We start from the raw sequence: 26,617 nt of genomic DNA on the forward strand, positions 1-26,617 counted from the left end.
GCTGATTTTTTTAGGGGGGTCGGGGATAGGCCTATATGTAGAAATATTATATAATCTGAAAAGTGGGCAGTTTAAAGGAAGTTGATTTTAATAAAAAGAGAAAAATCCTGTATTAAGCATCACACTGAAAAATTTAACAAATGTAAAATAAGAAGTTTATGTCACAGCTTTATTTTTTATCCGAGTTTGATGGAAATTTGAGCATTATGCATGTTTGATTTTTTAATTCTAATCATCATTTTCATTTTGCATTTTCTAAAAAATCTGACTAAACAATTATGCAAAGCGCTGAAAATATGATGTTTTTCTCATGCGGCTGACCTGAAGAGTTATAGGGACATTACAAGGACTATTTATTCACTATTCTTGCAAATTATGCAAGCGTGTAGCACGAGCTGAAAGTTATCATCATTATACAAACATAGGCCTATATAGTTTTCTTGTATGTTTGCTTATTTTTTTTGTTATAATTCTATTTCTTGCTTTTATATGTTCCTATAAGTACATTTATGGTTTTTACTGTGAATTTCGGAGAAACAATAAATAGAAATCTTGAATAGACTTTTTTCTCATCCACTGCCCCGGTCCACTGCCCACTGAGGCGAAGTGTGCGTGATTTCTTTTTCATTCACTTTTTCCCCTAATCTTATTTTTTCTACATTTCCTCCTATCTTTCCTTTTTTCTTCCCTCTCGCTGTTGGCAAAGGGGGTGGGGGTTCCGCAGACAATCTCAGACCAGAACACCCTAGCCATGGGCATGGGGAAACGTACATTCTGTTTATCTACTTATCGTAACATATGACTTGTCTATATAAATATCTTCTCGATGAAGTTTTTAATTTCTCACTCAATAATTTTGTTTACCCTTCCAACATATCAAAATGATTTTTTTTTTTCAATTTAAATTTTGCTGTACAGAGTCGAGCTAGGCGCAGGGGCCGCGGAACGGTTTTCAAAGTTTCAAGATTCAAGTTTTCAATTTATTAACGATCCTTCCGAATACATTTTTTTTTTCACAATGTCATTTTCAATTCTTGTTTGTCATCTAGATTACACTGTAATTTCATTTTTGGCCGCGGAGATTTTCCGATTTGAATCCGATTTCGACTTTTTGTGCTGGTAGTGGTAGGCCTAATATTTAATTTTCATTTAGGTATGTTCAGAGACATTTAAAATATTTGAGTGAAATGGGAACTATTCCCTGATGGAAGCCACCAGGCATGTTTAAGAAAACTAAATAAGTTATTTAATATAGGGAAAGAATAATAAGATAAAAATGATGTTCTATCCAACGCAACGGCAACGAGCGTGAGCACCCGACCGCGCCGGGGAGCTGGGGCGAGGAAGCGAAGTGGACCCCCGAGTACCGGTACTACTATTTGTACGATACGGTACCTCCGCTTGTATGTGCAGAGATGCCAAGTTCAAATATCAGCTATGCGTGAGATTTTCTGTGAATCAGAGTGAGATCACAGACATTGTGTACAAATGTATATGGGGATAGGCTGTGATAGTTGCGTGAGACAGAGATTTGAGGGGATGAACAAGAGTCCAAGGGCCCGTTTCTCAACACCTGGACAGTACTACTAGTACTATCCACAAACCAGAGTTGGTTCCAATCTTACTAAACCTGTTTCATGAAAGGCTCCCTAACTAAAATACCTTGATATCGATACTATCGGTAAAAAGAGCAGACGAGACGTAGCCATAGTCACAAAATAGCATAATTTTCAAAAAGAAAAATTATGACAAAATTACAAATATTGTGATGAATTGGGAATTACATCTATTAAAAATAATAGCACAGGTAAATTATGCATCATACATACTTAGACCATGAAGATGGGGGCATTCAATTGCTGAAAAATGGAATTATGAATAATTTATTTCATGACTAAAAAATCATATGTGGACGTTGAGATGGGTACCCCCGGGATATCCAATTTTAATAGTTTACGAAAGTAAACCATAACGGTTTTATTTGTAAAATTATGACAATTATGCAATATTTTAAGATTCCAAACATCGAAATATAGTTTAAAATTTTTTTAAATAAATTTTTGATACCGATCTTACGATTTGACAAATTCTATATGCACAAATTAGAGATTCGAATTTATCCAAATGTCAATAGGGTCTGAAAAAGACAAATACAGGTCCAGTAATGGATGGCCTGACGTGGTAGAATTTTTATTGAATAAATTATTTACTATTTCAAAATGAATGGTTTTGTGGCGTTTTACCAACAGTTTTAATAGTTTCTTTGTATTACAATGATCATTGAATGCATTATCCCACTTATTTTGGGATGTAATTTCAACCTATATGATAGATTACGTAAGATTATAATTTTCAAATTTCTCGGCACTTTTGCATGTCATAGTCCACCCACGTGATGCCACTTCGTCATCAAGAAAGAAGTTGTGACAGGTTCTTCGGTGTCATAAATATTTAGTGAGGTTGTTGTACCGGATCTTGGTAAAGAGGGCTTCGTGAAACGGTTAGCGGACAAGTAGCTCACTATCTCCGATTTAGTCAAGAAGTTAGACTTATGACGGTGTTGAGAAACGGGCCCCAAAATGCTTGAGTCTCGCGCATAATGCGTGAGACTTGGTAGCTCTGTATTTGTAAAAAAATATGCCGCGAAGCCGAGCCAGGATGCTGAGCTGAGGCTGAGCCGAGCTAATTCAATCAATCAAGATCCTGAAAGTGAACCCAGAACGAGCGCTAGTAATAGTATGGGGGACTTTGTTTTAAATTTTGAGTGTTAGTATAATACTAGGCCTATAATAAGACAGATGAAAGTTTTGACTTGGGCCTAGATCTATCATATGTCATGATTATGAATATGAATCTTAAATGACCTAGTATAATAAGTACATACCACCTGTGGTGTATTGCTGTACTGTATTGTATTGTAGTCTTGGGCCTAAATTTGTAAAACTTTTGGCCAAATCGTGGTTTTGGGAACCACTCGTAGGACGTAGATTTGTGTGCGCGCACTTGTGTACAAAGTGAATGGAGGTGGAAATAGGGAACCGTGCGTGTGACTGAATAAAGCGCTGCTGTATGAAGTGAACGGTGGTTCCCAAAATCACGATAATGCCAAACTTTTACTAAAAGAAGAAATTATTTTAACACTTTTGTTTGACTTTGTACTATGTAGACATTTAGACTAATATTAATAGCCAGCCATTCCATATGTTGTGTAATATAAAATGCAAAATGGTTCAAATAATGAGCATTATTTTTTTTCTTTGAGGAATGGATGTGAAATGATTTCTCTGTTGATATAATGACGCGTGACGGTACAATACAATAAAAAACATTCTGAATTTTTCTTCTAAATTAGAAGAAAAATTCAGAATGTTTTTTATCGTATAACTTTCTAAATATTTGATGGATTTTCTTCAAACCGGCCTTCATCAGTTTAAACAATTACTTTTACATTAAACTTTTAGTCAGGATGAACTTCTCTTAACCAGTTGGCATCTTTTCTAATTCGAACGATGTCACCTCTTAATGATTGCAACCTTTAGAAATGAGATGTGATTGATATTCCAAATGCCTTGACAGAATGATTATTGAACTATGACTCAGAAATCACAATAGCAGTTTTCTTCTTCCGTTGAGTATCAGTCCTCTTTACAGAGTAGAGATCTATAATTGTACTTCACACGCTTTGACAGAAGATTATTGAAATATAATTCAGTAATTAATGCAATGTATTGTTGACTTTGGCCACTCACTCTGATCATTTATTGTCTAGCTAGTTTAGTCCAAATTGGATGATTTTACTTCAAATTGGATATTTTTGTTTGATACAAAAACCTTCATGTTAGACTGCTCGACATGAAAATTCGTCGCATGCACCACAAACTGTCCTCTCTGCGCACTTCGATGCGAAAGATAGTTTTGCAGAAAACGCATTTAAAGAAAAGCTTTTTTTAAAACTAGCAACAAGTGCACCTACAAGGAGAGCAAATTATTTACCGGTGTCTGTTCAAAAGTGCAGGTTCCAAAGTTTCATCCCGTATCTTTATATTTTCTTAAAGTTACTTATTTACGCCACAGTGGGCATCGTAACAGAGAGGACGGTTCATGGAATAGATACAGTGCACTATCGCGCCTTGCGATTTCACCAGGAACCGTCCGCTCTGTTGCGATGCCCATTGTAGCGTAAATAATTCAAGAAAATATAAAGATATGGGATGAAACTGAAACCTGAACTATCGAACAAAGATGCCGGTAAATAATTTGCTCTCCTTGTAGGTGCACTTATTGCTGGTTTTAGAAAAGCTTTTCTTTAAATGCGTTTTCTGCCAAACTAACTTTCGCATCGAAGTGCGCAGAGAGGATGGTTCGTGGTGCATGCGACGAATCGTAACATAAGTCAGGTTTAGATTAAGGACTAAAATGTACATTGTAGATTTTAATTGTATTCAAATTTCTAGCCCCTAATTCATGTAGAGACATTATTGTTACATTGTTGGTAAAGTGTTGTTACAATTATCAATAAACTTCTAAGTTATCTGACAAGGAGAGTTTTATGACATTTTACGTCTGTAAAGTTGACTCTTAAAAGATGATTCCCATTGTCTTTTTACAGAGATCACCTGGATCCAGTTAGTAAACAGACTGGTCAGCAAGAAGATGCAAGCAAGATGCCTCGAGCACCAAGATTGTCCCAACAAGAACTTGATGATGAATTTGAGCAGTTTCTCAAAGAGGTTTGTCTCACTTCTCTAACTCTAAACAGTCCTTCCTATGCTATGCGATGTAGTGGAGCATTATGGCCCGGTGGATTAGTCTTCTGACTTTGAAACAAAGGGTTGTGGGTTCGAATCCCAGCCATGGCGTAATTTCCTTCAGCAAGAAATTTATCCACATTGTGCTGCACTCAACGCAGGTGAGGTGAATGGGTACCCGGCAGGATTAATTCCTTGATTGTACTGAGCGCTGAAAGGCTTCTCGAGCTAAACCGTGGTAATAGTTAAGATAATGTGCCTCGGAACATATTTCGAGATAGATGGCGCTATATAAATGCCTATCAGTTATTGTTATTATGTTTCTTGTACCAATAGGCATATATGGAAGCAATTATTATTATTGTTGGAAGCTTGACAAATTAATCATTTTGGTCAGTGTGATCAAAACCACAGTGGTGTTTCATGATTTTAAGCTGTTTGTAAGTTGCATTGACTTAAACACCAAGGTGGATACCTCTTAATAGTTAAAGGGATGATCATGGTGTCTAATGCTGATGATGAAAAAAAAGTTCAAAATGAATTTGTGCAGTTCAGTGTTTTCCCTCAACAACAGGGTTGGGCTCAATAACTTTCTTCAGTTACAATTACAATTATAATTACATAATTGAAGAAATTTTCAATGCAATTACTTTTCAATTGAATTACATTTTTTCGATTACAATTACCAATTACTTTTGTCAATTATAATTTCAATTACTTTCTATGAAAGTCATGAATGAAACCAATATGTATTCTATACGTAGCACAGTGTATTTCAAAATAATTCTAAATTACAGAGAAACTGACAAGATGAAGAAGAAGGTTTATGTTAAAGAGCACGGATTCTGCCTATTACACTCGTTGATGCTGTAGCAGTTGACATGACAAAGGTCATGAAATTATTTCATAGATTGTTATAATAAGTTTATTGTAAAGTAATTGAATGTAATTAAAAGTAATTGACAGGAATTAAAGTCAATTACATTTTTTTCAATTACAATTACTTTCCCTTTCAAAATTTCAAATACAATAACAATTACTCAAAAAAATGTAATTATGTAGGCCTAATTGATCAATTGCCTTGTAATTGAGCCCAACCAAGTCCCTCAATGAAACCATGATTCTACCTTGATAATTTGCCACTCTCCACCCAGGTGTAGTAAATGGGTACTGATTATTTAGTACTGAAAAATGAGAAGAAAACTGATAGTTTCATGTAAAATACTGATTTCATATGTTTTTGAAAATAGTAAAGTACTTATTTCTTCACTGAAATACTGATTTTCAGCTTCAAAAATACTGAAATGTTCCTTTTCAAGTTGGCAGCTCTGCTACAGTGTTTAGAAACATTGCATTTTGTGTTGACCACTATATGAATGCTGCAAGTTATTAATGACAATTATTCATAATTATTATGATATCCTAGTCTCTTTCCGATGACTCCATGGATTTCACCAGCAAGCGGAACAGAAGTCCAAGAAGGGGGAGGAAAGAAGACACCGGTACCCCATGGTGGATGAAAGGAGATGATGACTATGGATTGAAGAGTGGAAGAGGCAAGAAGAACACTGATAATGAACCCGCTTCTACACCAAGTAAGCTATCTGCGCCCTTTGTCTTTGCGGTGCCGAGATCTTTTGTTTTCATTCTATAGATTCAATAAGTAGACATTCCTTTCTTTCTTGAAAATTAAATATCTTTGTTTTTTTTTAACATACATTACCCCATCCAACAAAAGATGGATAAATATGAAAATTTAATTTGAAGAACTACAAATGATAACTCTCGGTTGCAACATTTGTCAGTTATTGAAAATTTAATATATTTTTTTTGAAACATACATTACCCCCTCTAACAAAAGATGAGTAATAAGAAAATTCAAAATGAAGAACTACAACATGACAACTCCCTGTTGCGACGTTTCTCAATTATGACCTGTACGAACCCTGTATAATGTCTGAGATTGTTCAGAGAAAAATTAAATCTACTCTATCCCAGATGGCCTCTCTGATGACCTCTCTGATACTGCATTCAACCACCTGGGGCCTGTTTCATAAACACAACTAATGTAACTCTGCCATTATCCAATGCTTGACATTAGCGGCGGCCAGGGGCCACCAGAAATTCACCTCGGGCAACCATTATTAAAAAATGCTAAGTTTTGGTGGCCCGAATCGGGCAACCAATAATTTTTAAAGTAGTGCAATTTTTTCCCTGATTTTGCATGCATACCGTATTTAACGGTCTATTACATACACTTTTTTCTCGGCGGGATAGAAGTAAAAGTCGGGGGTGCAGTTTATCCAAAGTGATAGGTCTGATCCAGATTCGGCCTGAAAAAAAGCAAGTCCACTTCCCCTGAACGAAGGTTATTCATAGGGAAATCGGTTTTGATTTATTTTATATACCGTAGCTAACATGATATTTGATGCCTGTTATGATGATAAGGCTAGAGAAAGACTCAAGAAAATAATAATCAGCAACCAGTCGTAATTTAGAGAGAGATTGTGATGATTTTTTTTGGGAGGTGATTAGTCCAAGGTTGGGGGTGCGGTTTTGTAGTCCGTTACTTACGGTATGTCAACTCTCTCAAGTTCAAATTGCAAGCCAGTTCGTCATGCGCTCTTTTCCTTGATCTACATACAAAGTTTTTATAGTTGTGACACTATGTACCACTATATCCAGCCGGCAGGCATGGGCTTGATTAAGCCACTGCAGCTAGCTACCATAGCAGCCTACAGACTAGGGGATCTGCAATACGAAATGTTGCTGCTAAGAAATCTTCCACAGAACTTTGAAAATCTAAGTCAAAGTCAAATTTTACACCAATGAAATGCCCTTCTACAGTCCATGTTGCTTAAATCTGGTGTACCCTGATTTGGTCATATTCATGTTTTTGTACACAGGTTTTAGAAAAAAGAGTGTGGGGGGATGCTCACCCATTTCCCCTGGTTCTGCTGCCCCTGCCATGGTACATAATGGCCATAATGGCAAAGTTACTATAGTTGTAACTCCTTATGACTTAAGTTAAATTCCTGGTTTACATTTATTTGATGATTAATGTTACCTCAATGGTTATTAAGTAAGAAATATGAATGCATTATGTCATAACAGGGAAGAAATTTACCTTATACTTTTTAAAATCTGATTTAAAAAAAAATTGTTGCAGGCAGCATGAAATGGTTGAAACCCAAGAAACAATCTACTCCTCTTAGAGATGTTCAGGAAGAAGAAGATGAAGAAGTCGTGAAGCCGAAAGGCATTTTACAGAAGGTAAAAAGAAGGAATACAATTTTGATCTTTTGTTATATATTATGATTCAGACACGGATTCATCATATCAATATGAGCCGAATTTTGAATGTCTGAAATTACTATATATACATATGGATACATCATATTTTAAGGAAATGACTTTTTATGCCCTTGCCAAATAAAAAGCTTGGAGGGGTACCTCTATGTAGGAATCAGTGTATGTCAGTCTGGTGTTTGTTCAGTTGAAGATGTGGATTGACTACTTCCTCATTTTTTTTTACAAGATTTGGCTCACTCATCATCTTGAGTTAAAGATGTGCAAGACATATTTTAACATGTGTCAGACAATCTGTTTCCATGGTAGCAGCATATTATGACAAAAATTTAATAAAATCTTGTGGAATAATCTACTTCCCCATTTTTTTCCAGTGTTCAAGAAATTTTTGCAGAAATATTGGTCTTTGGGTAGACAGACAAAACCCATTTTCCAAATGAACTGGAAATTGTTTTGCCATGATAACAGTATGGTGCAGGGGTATTTATCACCTTCAGTGATATTTCTAGTTTTGCTTACCTTATAGGATTTCTTTTATTTGTATGATATTGAATGTTGCAGGGAAAACGTATAGAGGAGAAGGAACAAGTGGAGCCTGCAAAGACATCTGAAGTTTCAAGAAAGCAGATCAGCAGAGATAGTTTAGAAGAAGGTGAGCATTCATTTGAGAAATTGAAAGTAAAAAAAGTTTAAAAGAGATGCATAGTTTACTGTTATCTGTGGTATCGTTTACATTTAGTTATGAATAATTATTGACATGTTTCCTGATCTCATTGCCCATAAAGATTCATGTTAATGTATTGTATTAGGAAAAAAAAAATTCTGTGAGTTACATGTACAAGTTAAAAACATCGGTATTGACTGCTCTATGCTTCACTGATAGGTTAAGCTGATGTTTACTTTTGATAATATGATGAAAAAAGCTAAGTGTAACAAGATTTGTGGTATTTTAGTATAAAATTGTATTTTCTCTTTACTGTTACTTTATCTTTAATTTACAGGGAATAAAGAGAACTGTTGCACATAGTTTTGTTCATAGTTTTCATGAAATTCTATTGTTAATGTGTAATGTATATGTCCAAAAGTAATTTTCTTCCTTTATTTTTCACATTGGTACATGTAGATGACTTTGATGAAAAGTTTGAGGAAAGTCGAAAAAGAAGGTAAAAACTTTTGCCTATTTTCTATTTACTGCATTGAAATATATAGACTCGACTTAATATTTTTGTTTTTTACATGCCATAAGACAATACTATTTTATATATCAAACTTCATTATTCACCCATTGTCTGATGGAACCGGATGGGTCCCTGTTCAAAACCTATAAAAATTAAAGAATTCAGTAGTCAACAGGTTACTGTGGATATTTAAAAAAAAAAAATCCACTAACACCTTTCTTGAATAATGTTTTTTAATTTTTTTAATTTATTTCTCAGTGGAGTCATACCAGAGCAAGCCAGCTTTGAAGATACATACAGTCAGTCAGGTGATACATAGTTTATTCTTTATCGTAGAGGTGTTATGACTCAGTGGGTAAGTCTTTGGACTTTGAACCACAAGGTCGGGTGTTCAAATCCCATCGCAGCACTCGCTTTCTTTGGCAAGGCATTTATCTACATTTGCCACTCTCCACCCAGGTGTAGTAAATGAGTGCCCAGGAGGAAGGAATTTCTTGAATGCTCGATTGTCCGATCAGGATAGCTGTGCTAAAGCCGGGGTAATAGAATGCAGCATTTAGAAACATTTGTATTATGCCATGTAAATACAAAACAAAAAAATATTGGTATTAAGTGCTATGTAAATGTTGCATATTATTATCATCTATTGAAGAAGAGAAGTGTGGCTGATACGATAGTTATGGGTGGAGGGGATGATTAGTTAGCTCAAGAGGCTGTTGATATCTGAAAAACAAGGGAAGGAAACTAATATTCGAAAATAGGGAGATTGGTAAGATTATTTCAAGTGTGATATGAATTGTTGAATATTTGTTGTAATGCAATTAAAAAAGATTGAGAAATGTAGCTTCTAAAGGTTTCCATAGCAAGGAAGAAGAGCGTAGTGTAGTACACCATGTATGCTTCCATGGGCGTATGTTGGTCCTGAAAAGGTCCGCCCAAACTTATGTTTCAGCAAGTGTGTTCTTGTTGTCTTCAGGGGATTGAATACATGGTGTACCATGAAACCACTACACTCTGGAAATATAAAAATATGAATATCTCTTTACGTACAGTAAGTAATAAAAACAAAAACCTTTCAAAATAATACATATTTTGAAAAATTCAAAGAAAAAATTAGCGAACTGATCTGCAGGTGTATTCATAGTGAATGAACACTGATATTTTCATTTTTGTGTGTACATGTAGCTACATGTACATTTAAAAATGGCTTTGATTGTGGTAGACCTCATACAAGCATTCATGTTCATACACATATGCGTCACAAAGCGATTTTTATTAGACGTTTTAATAAGAAGTTGGAAAGTGTATACTAGGAATATCCACTTTGGATGGTATTCTCATGTAGCAATGATTTATTCATCTGCTCTTTCTGTGGAATGCTAGTTTTAATCTCATCCACCAAGTAGATAATATTTTAATCCTTTAATGAAAGGCTTTTCCATAAATGAGCTATGTCTATTTGGAATGTCATCTTTGTCATGAATATTGAAGAATTATTAAAGATGGAAGCAAATATTCCATATAAATTCTAATTTACTACCCCTATACCACATTTTCTGTTTGTTTGTTTTTTGTGTAGAACCAACAGAAGGCCTTACAACCGGAGAAACGACTAGCCAGGATCCCTATGGAGGCCAGAGCACAATGGGCTCCACCGGTCAGGATCAATACGGAGGCCAGAGCACCTTCGGATCTACCGGACCAGGAGCCGAGACGCTTGAAGAAATGGCTGACAAGGCTAGGTTCTTCAAGGAGCTTGAAGAGAAAGCAGAGAGGACCATAGACTACAGTAGACTGAACAGAGAGGCTGATCTATCAGGCACTATGGGTACCATGGGGACACTCCCATCGGCTTACATGGGGTGAGTGTTACGGCCAAAATTGATTAAGTATTTCATTTTCGTATCACCATGCCTAGATAGCAGAGCAAGACTATAGGCGCCGCTTTTCTGACGGCGGGGGTGTTGTCAACGTTGAAATCTTAACCTAAGGTTAGGTCTTTGAAATGTCATAACTTAGCAATTATTTGGACCTAGTTCGTGAAACCTGGAGATAAGGGTAATCAAGTATTATTGGAGATTTTAGGTCACATGACCAATAAACTTAAGACCATGTGTGGGGAATCCAGATTGAAATCTTAACCAAAGTTAAAATTTTGAAATTTCATCTTAAAACTAAAAGAATATGGATGTAGTTCATGAAACTTTGACATAAGGGTACTGGTGTATCACTGAACATCCTTCCTAAGTTTCAGGTCACATGATCAAGGTCAAAGGTCATTCAGGGTTAATTGCATTTGGCCATGCTGTGGTATTTATTGAATTGCCATCATAACTTTGAAAGTTTAAGGATCTGGTTCATGCAATATGGATGTAAGGGCAATCAAGTATCGCGGATCATCTTGCACAAGTCTTGGATCATATTATCAAGGTCAAATTTCATTTCGGGTCAATGAACATAGTATTGTATTATCATATGAATGGTGTGTTTGTGAATAATTATTCAACTCTCTGTGAAACAAATCTCAGGTAGTGTTCTAAAAAAAAGTTGGTTGTTCTTGCATTTGATGTTATTGGTCAGTCACGGTATGTGGAACAGAACAGCCCCTTTGTCATAGTTCTTTATGAATGTCTGATAAACTTGAATTCATTTATTCTTCATTGATTTATTAATATTTCCTATCATGTAGATCTCCAGAGGACACTGGCCCACAAGTCAAGAAGATGGAAGATTTGTTTCCAGCAGAATCTGGTAACTTACACTTGATATATAGTGTGCTCTAGAAGTTTAGAAATTAATAGATGTCAACTGTCCATTTTTCAGATTTTTAAAAATAAGTACTTGCTTGCAGTATCAACACCGTGCTACGTGGGTTTGTTGTAATGTTGTTCCTAAAAAAGAAATATTGATATTATTCTGTTTCACAGAAATTGTTTATAAAATATTATCTCGGACATAAAAATAAATTCATTGCCGTATGCAAGAGGATGGCATCCCTTAAATTTGATAAGAATGCATTATTTAAATTTATGTATATTTTCAATTTCACAGCCTCCATGTGTGTGTGTTTGATGGGGGGGAGGAGGGGGTTAAGGTGTGTATTCATCCCATAAAGAGGGATGGAAATTTATTCTGAGTACAAATGAATTGTGAGCGTTGTTTCTTAAAGATTGTATTTTAACAGCAAACTTTTTGAAAATATTTTTTTTAATGTTTCTAAATACAGCTTGAAAATTATGGTTTTTCATAACATTAGTGTCATCTCTGTTAGGAATACTTATTTGCTTTTTTTTTCCTACATCAGGTAAAGCACATGATATTCCGGCAAAGAAGTCTTCTCCAAATGAAAAGGTAAAATCCAGCAAATAATTTTGCATTTACTTTCAAACTGCTGTGAACTGGATTCTGCTGTTTCTAAAGCTCCTACCAGTTTACAAATTGTTTAAGAAGTATGAACTGGCCATATTGACTAAAATTGTTGTCAAATTGAATTTGAATTTTTTGTCAATGTATAGTCACGTTAAAAGATTAAAAGTCATGATTTGTGTCTGATCATTGAAACCTTGTATATATACTGGGTTGGACATGTTTAATCTAACAGTGTACGGTTTCCATATTGTACACATACCTTTGTGGGAACTGGCTTGCAAAACTCATCAAAATAAAACCACATTGATAACAGAACCATTTACTGGCAAGTTTCAATCAGACGACTAGAATTATACTCCTCTGCATGTACCATATGAATACAGAATGTTATGGATATTTTAATAGAAATAAAAATACCAAAAGTTTATATTGTACAAATTACAGTTAAGACTCTTAGCGCTCTAAAAAAGGTAGAATGAGAGGGAAAGAAATAAATAAAAACAATCATATTAAGCCTGAATACATCATTATACAAATTTGAGACTAAATTTAGAGACTTGGGAATTACAGATATTACTTCTACAGAATATCACATGGTTTCTCCTTGTGTCTACTATTTAGGATCAATCTGATGGCGGTATGCTAGGGAAAGGTGAGCTGTCATCCTTTCTAAACAATCTAATCTTGTGTGTTCAAAGTATTTGGATTTGTTTTGATTACTTGTCTTAGTGCACATCAGTAATGTCATGCATTATTCCTTTCCTAAGTCCTATTGGTATCACAAATTTCCTTCAATGTCTACGGCAGATTTACGCATTTGACATGAATATTGAACTTACACATATGTTTTAATAATGATTTGATAGAACAGAGAGAAGTAGAGAATCTGTTCTATGTAAAAAAAAAAAATCATAGCCTCTTGAATTACAGGTCTTATTATTTTGGATTTTGGTGAAAAATTATCTGTTCCATTCTTCAATGACTCTGTATTTTCTTCAGAAAGATTATTGCATAATGTCATTATTGAAAACAAATAATAATCATGATACTGATAAAGATAAGAATATATTTTGTATATGTGTGTAGCACCACTTTTATTTGAAGTATATTCAACTGCACTGTCCAAAAGCTCTTTTCTTGCTATTATGTGAAAGATAATCAAATAAATCAGCATTTCAAAACAAATGAATTCAATTTAATTCAATAATGGTTTATTAAAAACATGCCTCGCAGCCAATGGCTGAATAAAAAACATGTGTACAATTTACATATACAATGATAGAATAATACTCAAGTTTGGTTTCTAGATGGCTTTCCTCATGGATTCATGAACAAAAGTTGACAGCGGAAGGTTTAAATAGCCTTCTGTTCAATGATAATATTTATTTTCAAACTTGCAGTTGCTTTATTGGATACGATTGACACAACCCTTAGTCCTGTGAAAGCTCCAAGGAGATCTCCACCCGCAGGCGGGCATGGTGATGCCCCCTTCTACCAATCGAGGAGGCTTCTTAAATTCTGGACCAACAGGTCTTGCTCCTACAGATACTAGAGGTAAGTGGGTATTTGTTATTCTAATACCCTTTTTACACAGGATTTTCTTAACCCCGGACTATCGCTAACCCCGTACTATTCTTAACCCCGTACTATTTTTTTCCTTTTCACACATGCCAAATTGTTATTGCTAACCCCGGATAAGGAATGCTTGATTTTTACACACGAAACTCGCTAACCCCGGACTAGTGGTTTTTGTCGATCATTCGTAGTACAAGTACTTCACTCGTACACTTTACACACGCTAAAATTTCCTTAACCCCGTACTATAGGTGGGGCTAAATTGCTATTTAGCCCCACCTATAGTACGGGGTTAAGCTTAGCCCACTTTCGTTTTACACTAGCGATCTTAACCCCGTACTATCGCTCTTAGCACCGCAATTGCTGGGATAACCCTGCTTTTTTGCAGGGCCAAATAATCCCGTACTAAAGGTGGGGTTAGCCCACTTTGCAAAAATGCTGTGTAAAAAGAAAGTGGGCTAAGCTTAACCCTGTACTATAGGTGGGGCTAAATGGCAATTTAGCCCCACCTATAGTACGGGGTTAAGGAAATTTTAGCCTGTGTAAAAAGGGTATAACAGTGTTTGAGTTCTCGAGGCTGAATTTTGCATGCATCCGGCATGGCCTTGTAATGCCCTAACTCATTCTTGTCATCTATAATTACTTATCAGAAAATAAGTGAATGAATGATATATAATCTGCCACATCGGGCCAAGCGGCAGAGAACTTACCATTAATAGTAATTCTTACATATGTTGAAATTGCCAAGCAGGGTTATGGTGAAAGTTTGGTTTCTCGATGGCATTCCACATGGATTCAGGGGCGAATGTAGACTAGTTAGTTTTCAGGGCTTAAACACAAAAAATATATTTTTAATGTTTATTTTTAGAGCACCAGTCAGCAATTTTGAGTTTGGAAGGTTCCGACCAGCACCTACCATCATGTGATAACACTGGTTCCAGTTAGGACAGGAAAGTCTTATTTAACAAGGCTCAGGAATTGACAGCCATTTTATTCTATCCTTCTTCCTTGTCAGGTCTAAGTACTGGTGGTACTACAGGAGAGTTGGAAGCTCTCCAGGCGATCTTAAGGGAAGCCGCTGACACTCCTACCTTACACCTTGGTGAGGACATGGATCACTCTGTCAACAAAGGAATCAAGGAACGCACTGTAGAAGATATACTACGCGAAGCAAATCAAGAAAGACATTCTAAAAATGATGGTAGGGGGATAATTCATTTGTCCTGATTTTCTATATCATTGAATTTTCAATGCAGGAAGAAAAAATGAATACAATCTCTAGGGTTATTTCAACCGAGCTGTATTGAATATAGTGTCATATGTTATAATTGTAAATCATTATCATTAATATATTTATTAAAATCGTAATAACTTCTTATTAGGGATGCTAGTATTCTTGGGAAATCCTGCATTTATGTTCTGTTAATTCGTTTTGGGGCAATGGTTTTGCCATTTATGTGTATGAAATGGTTCATTCCAGTGAATTTCATATCCTCCAACTAATTCTAAGAGTAAAATTTCCTCTCATTGTTTGCCTCCAGCCCAAGATGAGAGCAGAGGTTTTAGTCTCGAGGCTGCACACTATCCCTCCAGGGAAGATCAAGGGACGAGAGGGTTTGATTTACAACCTGCCAATCAGGAGACAGGGATTGGATCACATGATACTGATGTCCATGGTACAGACTCCGAGGCCAGAGGGTTTGCTTTGAGTCCTGTCTCTGAAGGTGGGGAGGCAAGAGGTTTCAATCTTCAGCCTGCGTCACCTGTTCTTAGAGGGATGGATCTTCAACCGGCTAGTGTAAGCACATGTACTTCATTACAGACCAGGGGCCCATTTCATAAAGGTTTCATGAAGAGTTACAACTGTTGTAACTTTGCCTCTATGGTAACAACCATGGTAACCTTGATTTTGATTGGCTGCTGAGCCCTGTTGCCATGGTAGTTGCCGTAATGGCAAAGTTACAACAGTTGTAACTCTTTATGAAACAGACCCCAGGAGGGTGTTTCACAAATAGTGTGACTTAGAGTCATGCTTGAATGCCACCAAGTACACGATATGTAAAGCGCAATCTTATTGGTTAATACAGAAAAGTGAGCCCTCTAATAATGATTTTAACCAATGTGGTGATGCCTTCTATACTGCAAACAACTTGCAATTTAAGTGAGACTCTAAGTCACAAGGGCAATTTCCATAAAATATGTACGTCCTACCCCACATATGTGGGACCTTCATGAAATTTCCTTTCTCTGATTTCTGGTTCTTTTGACAGTCTGTAGTGTTCTCAAATGACCATGACTTGGTCAGTTTATGATGTGAAGTAAAACATGAGAAAAATGGGGGGGGGGGGGTCGGATGTACAAAAAGGTTGATTATTTTACAGAATTGCCCATAATTGAATCATTTGTGAAGCACCCCCTGGCCCTGTTATAGCTAAAATCAGGTAAAATGTAGTTGTAGGAATGATTGAAGTCAAGGTTAGTCATCGTCAATCCGGATCTACATGTAGTAAGTTTACACAAACTAAACCTTTGAAACATTGAAATCACTGCTAGAGACGCAGCGAATTGAAATTTGCCAGCACTGATGAGCACATGCAGAAGAACCTCCATTATCATTGTTTGGAAAAACACAAGTAACTATCCCCTGGCAGGACTATGATGCTTGTTTTACTCATTTCTCTCTTCTCCTTATTAAAATCTCTGCATCTTTCTTGTTTACCTCCACCAGGGTGCCGACATTGAGTCCGTCGACAGTGCCCAACCCATGCCTTCTCTGGCGCGGAAGCCGGCGTCCAAGAAAAGAACTCCATCGAAACAGAGAGGGCGCTATTCACATGTGAGGAGCTCAGGATACGGACCAAAGCAGTCCGGTCAGAAGGCTGCTTGGTCACCGGCCGATGTTGGCAAGCAAAAGGTCAAGGGTGAGTTTTTAGTATGTCTCTTTACATGGATATCAGCTCTTTTGCTTATCTGTCCTTTTAAGGACTTCACTCTTCTCAGAAGAGAATACTACCTCCCAACCTTACACGTTCTCTTCTCTGTATTTCACCCCTACCTCCATCCACTTTTCTTAGTCCATTTAGGACTCAATACAGGTGTACCATAAACCTCTTCCACAATTATCCATGCCACCATCCAAACCTTTAAACATAACCTGATTGTGGTTTCCATTATCTGTTTTTGTTTATAGCCCAGGGGGCCGTTTCATAAAGCTGTTCATAAGTAAGAGTGACTTTAAGAACAACCGGTGAACCTTTCTTGGAGTAAATGATATTCACCATTCGATGTTCGTTGGTGATTATTTTGCGCGTCAGAAAGGTTCACCAGTCGTTTGTAAAGTCGCTCTTAACTAACGAACAGCTTTATGAAACACCCACCTGTAATGCCAAAGAGTCCTGTAACACTTGCGTCCGTGGAACCTTGTCAAAAGGCTATGTAGTTCCAGACGTGACTGGACACATCTCACTGAATCTCCATATCTGTTCCAGGTTCTGAGATCCCAGCATTGAACGGAAGAGATGATAAATCCCAGAGACATCTTCTAGCTTCAGTAGAATCCTTTGCTTCGTATCTCCATGATCAGTTTGCTGATGGTAGGAGAACCACACCACCTCTTAAAGTGAGTAGGGGAAACTATTTCAGAGCCTTATTGATTTAAAGGGAAGTTTTAATTGAGGCAAGCATAAAAAACAATAATTGTGAGGTTTACATTTCTTGTGCTAATTAGAATAATATTAAATTAAAAGTTATACAGCAATGCGGTGACATCTTAGCATATTTACTGACATAACTCATCCCCCTTTCTCTCTATCTCTGTGTTTCTCTTTTTTTTTCAGCAATCCACAGAAGAGCCTATCCTTTCTGCCAGCATGCGGGAGGCCAAACTTCACACGCTATCTCGTGAGAGGGCACTGGTCGCTGAGGTGAATGAATGGCAGCAGCAGTGGCAGGAGGAGAGACGCCTCAACGCCAAAATGAGAGCCGAGATAACGGACCTACAGAAGGAGCATGAACGCAAAGAGACACAGCTGAGACTGGAGCATGAGAAGGAGATCTTTAAACTAAAGCAAGAGAATTTTGTTCTTGTTGCAAAAGTAAGTTTGTTCTTTTATTTGGCAAATGTTGTCACTTATTGTTTCATTTTGGATTATTCTTATGATGATAATAATGATATAGGTATATTTACCCAGGGTAGCCACTTCAGTTTCAAAAACTTTTCTACCTGCGGGCCTGCTATTATTCTTCAATACATTGTCTTTCAGGAAAATGCTTCCCATCACAATATCTGCAATCTCTCTCTTTTATTTTTCTTTTTTTTTACTTACAGTGTGTGTAGTCATCTTGACTTGATGTCAAGAGCTCTTTTAGATATGATAAAATGTTATGAAGTAACTTTAGTATTAAAAGAGTAATAAACACACTTGATGAACTTTAATTTATACTTCAGGAGCAAATGAGAATGAGGTGTAATGGATGTAGGTGACACTTTGAGCATTCACAGTTTACCATAGTTTTATTGCTTGACCCAACATGCACATCTAGATTTAGGTTGATAATTGAAAATAATTTACTATATCTGGAGTGCAGTCTCTCTTGGTTTCAAATCGTAATGAATTTGTAAAAAAAGTGAAAGGTTACAAATAACGTTAAAAAAAGAATGCCACTATTGTCTTACTTGAGACACTCGTTGAGAATACCAGTCCAGGGCTTTGTTACATAAAGCTTTTTATTGATAATTATAAGCAACATTGTTGTAAGCTACCGTAATAGTGCCATTTGATTGGCTTGTGGCAGATTTGACATGGAATTCTAGCATCTTTTGTTGACATCATTGTTTGTGACTCTGATCATCATTATCCTTTTAGCTGAATAGCCAGGATGATCAGGACAAGGCCCGTAGAAGAGAGTTGGTTTCAGGGAAAACGCCAGAAGGAGTGAGCCAAGAGGAGCAACTCAAACTGATGCAGAGAGAGATCGTCCAACAAGAGACATTGCTCCAAGGATACCAACAGGTTAGGAAAAAATGTGTGCAATTGAGTTATTGTTCAGTGTTTTGCCCTTCAAGGTCAGTCTCAAGGATAATTATGTAGCTTCAGGCTTCAGACACCTAGGGTCCTTTCCATAGAACTTGTTATGATAACAAAGTTACAATAACGTGTAAAAGCTACTGAAATCCTTCACTCTGATTGGCTGCTAGTGAATTTATTATAGAAATTATGCATTTGTTATTATAACTAGCCTTTATGAAAAGGGACCAGAGACCATGGTCTTGGGGACCGTTTCATAAAGAGTTACAACTATGGTAAGCTTACCATTATGGGAACTACCATTTAAACCATGATTGATATTGGCTGCTGAGCCCTGTTACTATGGTAGTTGCTAAAATAAGGAAGATTTGTTAGTCCTTTGTGAAATGGTCCTTGGTCTTGGCCTTACCCTTAGAGTTTTGAAGTCTTGGCCTCGGACGTATAGTCCTGGCCTTGGCCTCTGACAGTCCGGCATTGGCTTTGGCAATGGCCATCGCTTTCCAGCTTTTCCACAACAAAACTGAATTTAATTTCTATTAGGGCTGCTTGGTATTGCATATAAGGGCATCTGGTTACCAGCTGGAATGCCATGTTATGGTGATATACATCTTCTTCCACATTGTCGAACAATCATTTACCATTACTTACTTCAGCTGAGTATGAGTCATATAAGTGGTGCAATAGATTTTAAGGACAATCAAAGATTATTTACGTGTAGGATTGACACTCAAATTACCATGTGGCTCTCCCCATTGGACCTCATTGAATTTAAATCGGAAATGCGTTCAATATATTGGTTTGTGACCCTTTCTCACTGTCTAAAACAATGCTTAATTTACCAGAAGAATGTTGCATCTACATTTGAGTTAATGTATGCTCGCTCACCTTGGGTTCTGCCTGAAAGATCATCATTATGATCTTTCAGGCAGAACCCAAGGTGAGCGAGCATACATTAACTCAAATGTAGATGCTCACCTTGGGTTCTGCCTGAAAGATCATCATTATGAATATATTTTGTATTGTTTTCAGGAGAATGAACGACTCTTTGGGGAGGTGAAGAAACTCCAAGGAGGCAACAAAGAAAACGAGGCAAGGATGTTCAAAGAGAACCAGAGACTACAAACAGAAGTCGGCAACTTAAGGTACAGTGTGTGAAACATTTTTTCCTGACTGAAAGGGATTGGGTAACTTTGTGGAAGTGTGGAAAAATCTGAGCCTTGGGGGCTGTACATGCTGTCAATGCATAAAATAGTGTACCTGGAGGAATCCCTGAAATTGTTAACTTAACAGTCCATGTTGATGCAAATGACTTTTGTCATCATTATCGCAGCAATTGAATGACCAATTAGCTTAGAATCTCAAGGGGGGGGGATTGCTGTCTCTGCAATTATGATTACAGCATTAGCTGCAAGAGAAAATGAATATGTTAGATCCTGAATGAAGTTAAACAAATCCTTTAAACTAATGATCTCTTGTCTCAATGCCTCCACCTAAGATATGTGTGTGAGGGAGACGTAATATTTTTAGGCTGACTGTTGGTTTCTCTGATGACCATCCATCTTGTTTTGCTCTTGTGATAATTTTAGGTGGATTATCTTGAAACTTGCCTCTACCATGGAATTTGACACCCATATTGAAGGGATCGACTATATATTCATAATTGGAACTACCACCCAATTATTAATATTATTATTAGAGTTAATGTTCGGTATCTCATTTATATGAATAGCACAGTGGGTTCTCAATGTGAAAAGGATAGGACTCTTCTCTACATTGATATGGGTGGACTTGGACCCACAGGCCCATATTCTGAAGTCGGGTTTAACTTAAACTCAGGTTTAAAGTTGTGGTTTAAGTATGGGAAGCCATAAGTATCAAAATTTATTATTAAGTTGTATGTTTGTTGTGTTTACTGTGGTCTTTCCTGATTCATCAATGGTGGAGACAATCATCTATTTATACTTCCTACACAATTATGAATGATTTGAGAGCCGAATGAGCTGAAGTATAATATCTCTACTGTTAGTGATTATGTAACAATTGGCTGTCCATACTTAGACCACAACTTTAAACCTGAGTTTAAGTTAAACCCGACTTCAGGATACGGGCCACAATCTTTCACTTTCGCTTTTCTTTCTGAAAAGAGAGCTGATGGAGATGAAAGATAGAGCATTGAGGAACAAAGGCATCATCACAGGCGATAGGATACAGCAAGAGATAGCTGCAGGGAATACAGCTGTACTGGGAGCAGGAAAGATAGCAGAATTACAGGCAGAGATCAAAGAACATGAGGTATGAGAGTGAATGATGATGTTGATGATGATAATGCTGATGATGATGATGATGATGGTGATGATGATGATGGTAGTGGTGATGGTGGTGGTAGTGGTAGTGGTGATGATGGGTTCTTGTAAAGCGCCGGATCCGCCTCAGCTGGGCGCTCATGGCACTTGCTCAAAAAAAGGGATTTATCTCACAAATTTCAATTGTGGTGGTGGTGATGATGGTGATTATGGTGGTGATGTTAATGTGAGAAACTTGAATTAATGCAAGCGTCTAGCATGTGCCAACATACTGTACCAGCTTTTCTTTACCAATAGATGCATGTGTTCCGATGGTTTTGGATATTATATGTAATGAATTGTGCCATCAGGTCAGAAGGGTGAAACAATCATTGACAACTGTCAGATGCCTTCTATCTCATTTTAAATATCGATACAACCAATGGTCATCTGGTGATGTTTGAAGGTTTGCATGATAAAACAGATAACGTAGAGGAGGCTTATGTTTCACTTTGTCGTTAGTCAGTCTAATAGCTGACTGGTGGTGGAATAACAGGAAGTCAATGAGAAAAGACTAATGGATCAGACTGACTCTGTTTTGAAAGAGAGAATTGAAAGAGGAGGACATATCTGAGAGTATAGAGTGAATTTGTTGTGAGATAAGGTTAAGTCCTTGAGATGAGATGTGATGACTTAGAGCAGAAGAGTTGAGAAGTCTTGGCAGCAATGGGTAGAGAAGATGACAAGTCTCTAGAAACATTCCTGGCTTAAGTCAGGATAGCCTGCTTATTGGCAATTAATTAATTATAACAACGTCTCTTAGCGGATTATAGAAGACATTTACAGAGTAAAAAAGTCCACTGTGAGGATGTCTGCTTCGCAAATTGCCTCACATTCAAAATGTGACAAAGCACCTCAAATATTATGTCAGTCATACATGTGTGAGGTCCCATCCATGAAATTCTGTGCGCAGTGTATGATTCTCCAGTCTAAGTAGAAACTAGTAAATTTCTTATCATACTTGTTATTCTGAAGTCCTCCTGCACACATGCACTACATGTTTTAAAGTAGATGCATTATTATCAAGACGGTATCTACGTAGTACTCTGAGATGGTTTCTCCAATCCCATCCATTGAAGATATACTGTACATTGCTGATCAGGAAAAATTGTGTGGTGCTTGAGACGATATTGCCCCCGAAATGCTCATAAGAGCACACGCACAAAAAAGAAAGCCCTGAAATCTCATTCACTGCAATGATCAAACTTCTGTAATGTTGTAGATTAAGGCAGGACTGGAGGTTCTATAAAGTAGCCCTTCCAATAAAAACATGACTGATCACGTTAAACTTACCTACGTGCTACCTGCTGTAATGTGTTAATTCATGTACATGTATATATTCAGCCATTCATGTGTAGTGCATCGGCCCTATATATGGCAACCTCATCCATCCATGTCCTGTATAATGAAATGGTGCCATCTTGCGGGCGATGATTTTTTGTGACTTGCGAACGCCCAGTGCACACTTGATGCATTTTGGGCACGTGCACAACGTTTACTGTAATAGCTTGTACATATGATGTGTGTTGCTGACTGCTTCTTGCACCTGAAGGAAATGACCGAAAGAGCCAGTGATGTGTGTCTTCCGCGGCCCATGCATGACAAGAAAAGATATTCACCAAACTTCCAGGTGTACTTAATTGAACGATTGATTGTATCTTTATCGGTAAATGCAAAGGTTTGTGAAGCTACATTAAGAGCGGATGCTAGACAGTTGACCCAGGAGAAGAAAGAACTTGAAGCCCACATTGAACAGCTAGTCAGAGAGAAGACTAGGCAACAAGAAAGACTGAATTCTATGAGAGATGGCAAAAATATTGAATTCAAGGTAGGTGAGATTTGTAGCAAGTATGTAATACTTTGAAAGTGTGTCCCCCCCCTCGCCCAACTAGTTCATACCCCAGTAAAGAATTGATACTATAAGAGATAGCAAACGTATTAAATTTTTCACCCAAGCTCTGCTAGGCGGACAGTTTTGTTTCCCACATCTTGAAGAAACTGGTTCTGGTACTGAAAATGTATTGTTTGAAGTACATTTTCTGAAGCTAATAGTAAGATTAGATATACATGTATTAGGAGCCCCATTTATGAAAGAGCAGCAAATACAGCTAAATCTACTTTAGCAAACACCTGTACAGGAAAACTACCTATCTGTAAAGACCACAAGTTTTGTTTTCCTTGTATGGTATTCCTCATTATACATGTAGCGAATAGGCTATGGTGCGAGATTTTGCATAAGGTGAAAGAAAGATGCTCTATTCAGCAATGTGTTAGCCCAGTTGAATAGAGTGTCTCTTTCTCTCACCAAACACGAAATGTTGCATCATTGCATGAATAAGAATATTCGCAATTTATGTTGTACAATGCCTCAGACTTTAGTGAAAATACAAACAATAGTAGTCTTTTCTAAGTACCATAAGTAACGGTGTATTAACCGCACCTTTTTCTCGGCGGGATAGAAGCAAAAGTCGGGGGTGCGGTTTATACACGATGACGGGTTTGAGCCGGCCGCAGTCACCCCTCCCGTACATGTACGATGTCTGCCAGTTCACAACACATCGAGTGGCCGGGCGTAGCCGCCCAGGCAATGTCGTTTACAGGGGTATGAGCCGCGGGTAATGGGAAGCAATTATTACGATCTTAATTAGATATTGTCAAAAACAAACGCACCCACCTTCATGACACTAATTTTGACTTTATTCTCAATTCAAAGTAGTGAAGTTCCCTGGCTAAGTTAAAAGGGACGCCAAGCATACTCGGTAAAATTTTGTCACCGCTGAGCGGGAGTTGAGTGAGCTTAGAGATTGCGTTGTAATATGGTTAGTGCGACTTAAGCTGGCGCTATTAAAAGTTTCGTTTCGCGCCAGCTCGTTTTTTTCCTTCCTGTTTGCTCTTCATAAGATACCATGTAAACCACGCACGAGAGAGACGGCACGAAGCCGTAAAAAACAACTGGAAAAAAATGTCAATTTCTTTGTTTCTTGAACTTTCCTGTAATCCCGTATCCAAAATTCATGCTAAAACATCAAATTTCTGAAAGTGATTGTGAGGTTGTGATGCAAGAAATGTGAATGTTTCTTCCTCCTACGCTGGGAAAGACACAGATCATAATTTGATAAGATGTATTGGCATGACTGCTACTGTATGTAGTTTGCAATGAAATGGCAGTTCTGTGTGTGTGTACACTGTGACTGTGAGTGAGTGTGTAAGTGGCCAATATTGGCGGGACCGTTCTTTCTTTCTAACATTTGTAGATGAATTGATCAAGAACAGCAGATTTCCGCATACCGGTAATCTCTTTGGATACTTAACTTTGAAATCTTAAACTTAGTTTTTGTTTCTTCGTACCTCAAATATGCATGTAAATGTGAGAAGTATTTTTTTTTTTTTTAGTCCAAAGTTGGGGGTGCGGTTAATACACGGGTGCGGTTAATACACCGTTACTTACGGTAAATCTATGTTAATAAGAAGGAAAATTTTGAAAGCGAAAGGAAAATCCTTTCAAACGCACATCTTATCTGCAGCATCAATGCGCATTTCATTTCAGCCAGTAAGCCATACACGTATCGCATGCACATTTACTAAGCGCATTACGTTGAAACATAAAAAAACCCAAAACATTTATTTTTCCAGGAGTTGCAGGTGAAGTATGAGCGTGAGATGGAATCCCTTCAAAAGAAGGTTAGATGGTACTCCGAAAATCAAGAACTCTTGGACAGGGATGCAGCGGCTCTAAAGGAGAAAGATGATCAAATAGTAGAACTGAAAGAACAACTTAAGAGTGGTCCTAACAAGGTAGAAAAAAATTCCTTCATTCTTCACATACTCTTCTATATCATAGCTATTGTTTTGTGGTATTTGAAAAAAGAATTCAGTGCCACATTTCCATTCATTTTCAGATTCATTCATTTATTGATGTATCTTTAAAAAAGACCCGTAGAAAATTTACCCTCCACTGGTAATACATGCATTAAGATACAATGTTAATGTGAAAGTACATTGTATTGAATTATGTAATGAATTATATTATATTATAAAATCTTCATCTAGTAAAATCATTTGTTAAATCCTGTTACCAATATTCATTGAATCTAGATCAGAGTTTAGTTATTTATGTCTTATTTTAATATCTTATTTTGATCAACTATTGTGTATTGTTTGTATCAGTCGTTTTGTAAATTGTATGCAATTCAGCCTTAAGGCTGCTATGTGCAATGTTTTTTATACCAAAATGAAAAATAAATAATTAAATATTAACATTTGAGACAGATAAGACGTTGAAAGAAATATGAAAAAAATGAACGTTACTTGCTTTCGTTTCCAATTCCAGCCTTTTATCAATTGTGTAAGAGGTATAAGAGCTAGGAGACACTGATTGAAATACCTGTTGTGATATTGTTATCGACCATTCTGACAGGTTACATGTACATTTGGAAAAGCCATTTGAGATATGCAGGATCATAAATAACTGATGAAAGCGCAATAATTTTTTTGTTTTTGACGATGAGATGTGAATTCACCTTTAGTTGCCTTATAAAAATGAAATACCATGATATCAGACCTTGAAGTGAATTTAGAGGTTTGATGTTTAGCACATGACGATATCATGTTTTAAATGCGCATTCCTTTTTACCCCACAGCCAAACAGTAAGAGTATGGAGGCCCAAAGGAGAGCCAAAGAAAGAGCAGCTGATGCTAAGAAGATACAGGATCTAGAAAGACAGGTATGTGACATCATTCCGGATTACATATTAAAAAGTTTTGCAGAATGGGTTGTTTCCCTAAAGGCTCTTGGTAACAGTATTCAAAATAAAATTTCAGCTGGTTATTTAATCATATTTGTAATCCTTTATGTCAGACAGGAAAAGATAGAGTTTTATAAGTCAAGTAGTCAGTTTTTCATCAAGATGTCTATGATGTAGGGATAAGGGCACTGCCATAGTATTTAGAATTTTGCTGGTGTGGTTTCCTTATCCTGCATGTCAATGGAGTTTACCACACCCACTCTACTCATTGGGTGCTCTCAGACACGATATGTCCCAAATCTTGCTCGCTTGTAGCAATTTTAG

General features: G+C 37.0%; 1 protein-coding gene across 1 annotated transcript in view; it reads left to right on the forward strand.

The window, feature by feature from the left end:
* The first annotated feature begins 1,091 nt into the window (after positions 1-1,091).
* The window catches only part of LOC121413968 (centrosomal protein of 162 kDa-like), a 35,731-nt gene continuing 10,205 nt past the window's right edge, over positions 1,092-26,617 (forward strand). Inside the window, 24 exon segments of the mRNA XM_041606995.1 lie at positions 1,092-1,119; positions 4,610-4,730; positions 6,175-6,343; positions 7,918-8,021; positions 8,619-8,709; positions 9,181-9,220; positions 9,494-9,543; positions 10,815-11,097; positions 11,925-11,986; positions 12,540-12,586; positions 13,226-13,256; positions 14,005-14,090; positions 14,092-14,158; positions 15,195-15,380; positions 15,721-15,977; positions 16,908-17,100; positions 17,668-17,798; positions 18,016-18,273; positions 19,045-19,191; positions 20,236-20,348; positions 21,351-21,498; positions 23,227-23,376; positions 25,182-25,343; positions 26,189-26,272. Of these exon segments, the coding sequence (XP_041462929.1) occupies positions 4,665-4,730; positions 6,175-6,343; positions 7,918-8,021; positions 8,619-8,709; positions 9,181-9,220; positions 9,494-9,543; positions 10,815-11,097; positions 11,925-11,986; positions 12,540-12,586; positions 13,226-13,256; positions 14,005-14,090; positions 14,092-14,158; positions 15,195-15,380; positions 15,721-15,977; positions 16,908-17,100; positions 17,668-17,798; positions 18,016-18,273; positions 19,045-19,191; positions 20,236-20,348; positions 21,351-21,498; positions 23,227-23,376; positions 25,182-25,343; positions 26,189-26,272 (2,925 nt within the window). The 5' untranslated portion in view covers positions 1,092-1,119; positions 4,610-4,664.

The sequence above is a fragment of the Lytechinus variegatus genome, chromosome 4, assembly GCF_018143015.1.
Source record: "Lytechinus variegatus isolate NC3 chromosome 4, Lvar_3.0, whole genome shotgun sequence".
Taxonomy (NCBI): domain Eukaryota; kingdom Metazoa; phylum Echinodermata; class Echinoidea; order Temnopleuroida; family Toxopneustidae; genus Lytechinus; species Lytechinus variegatus.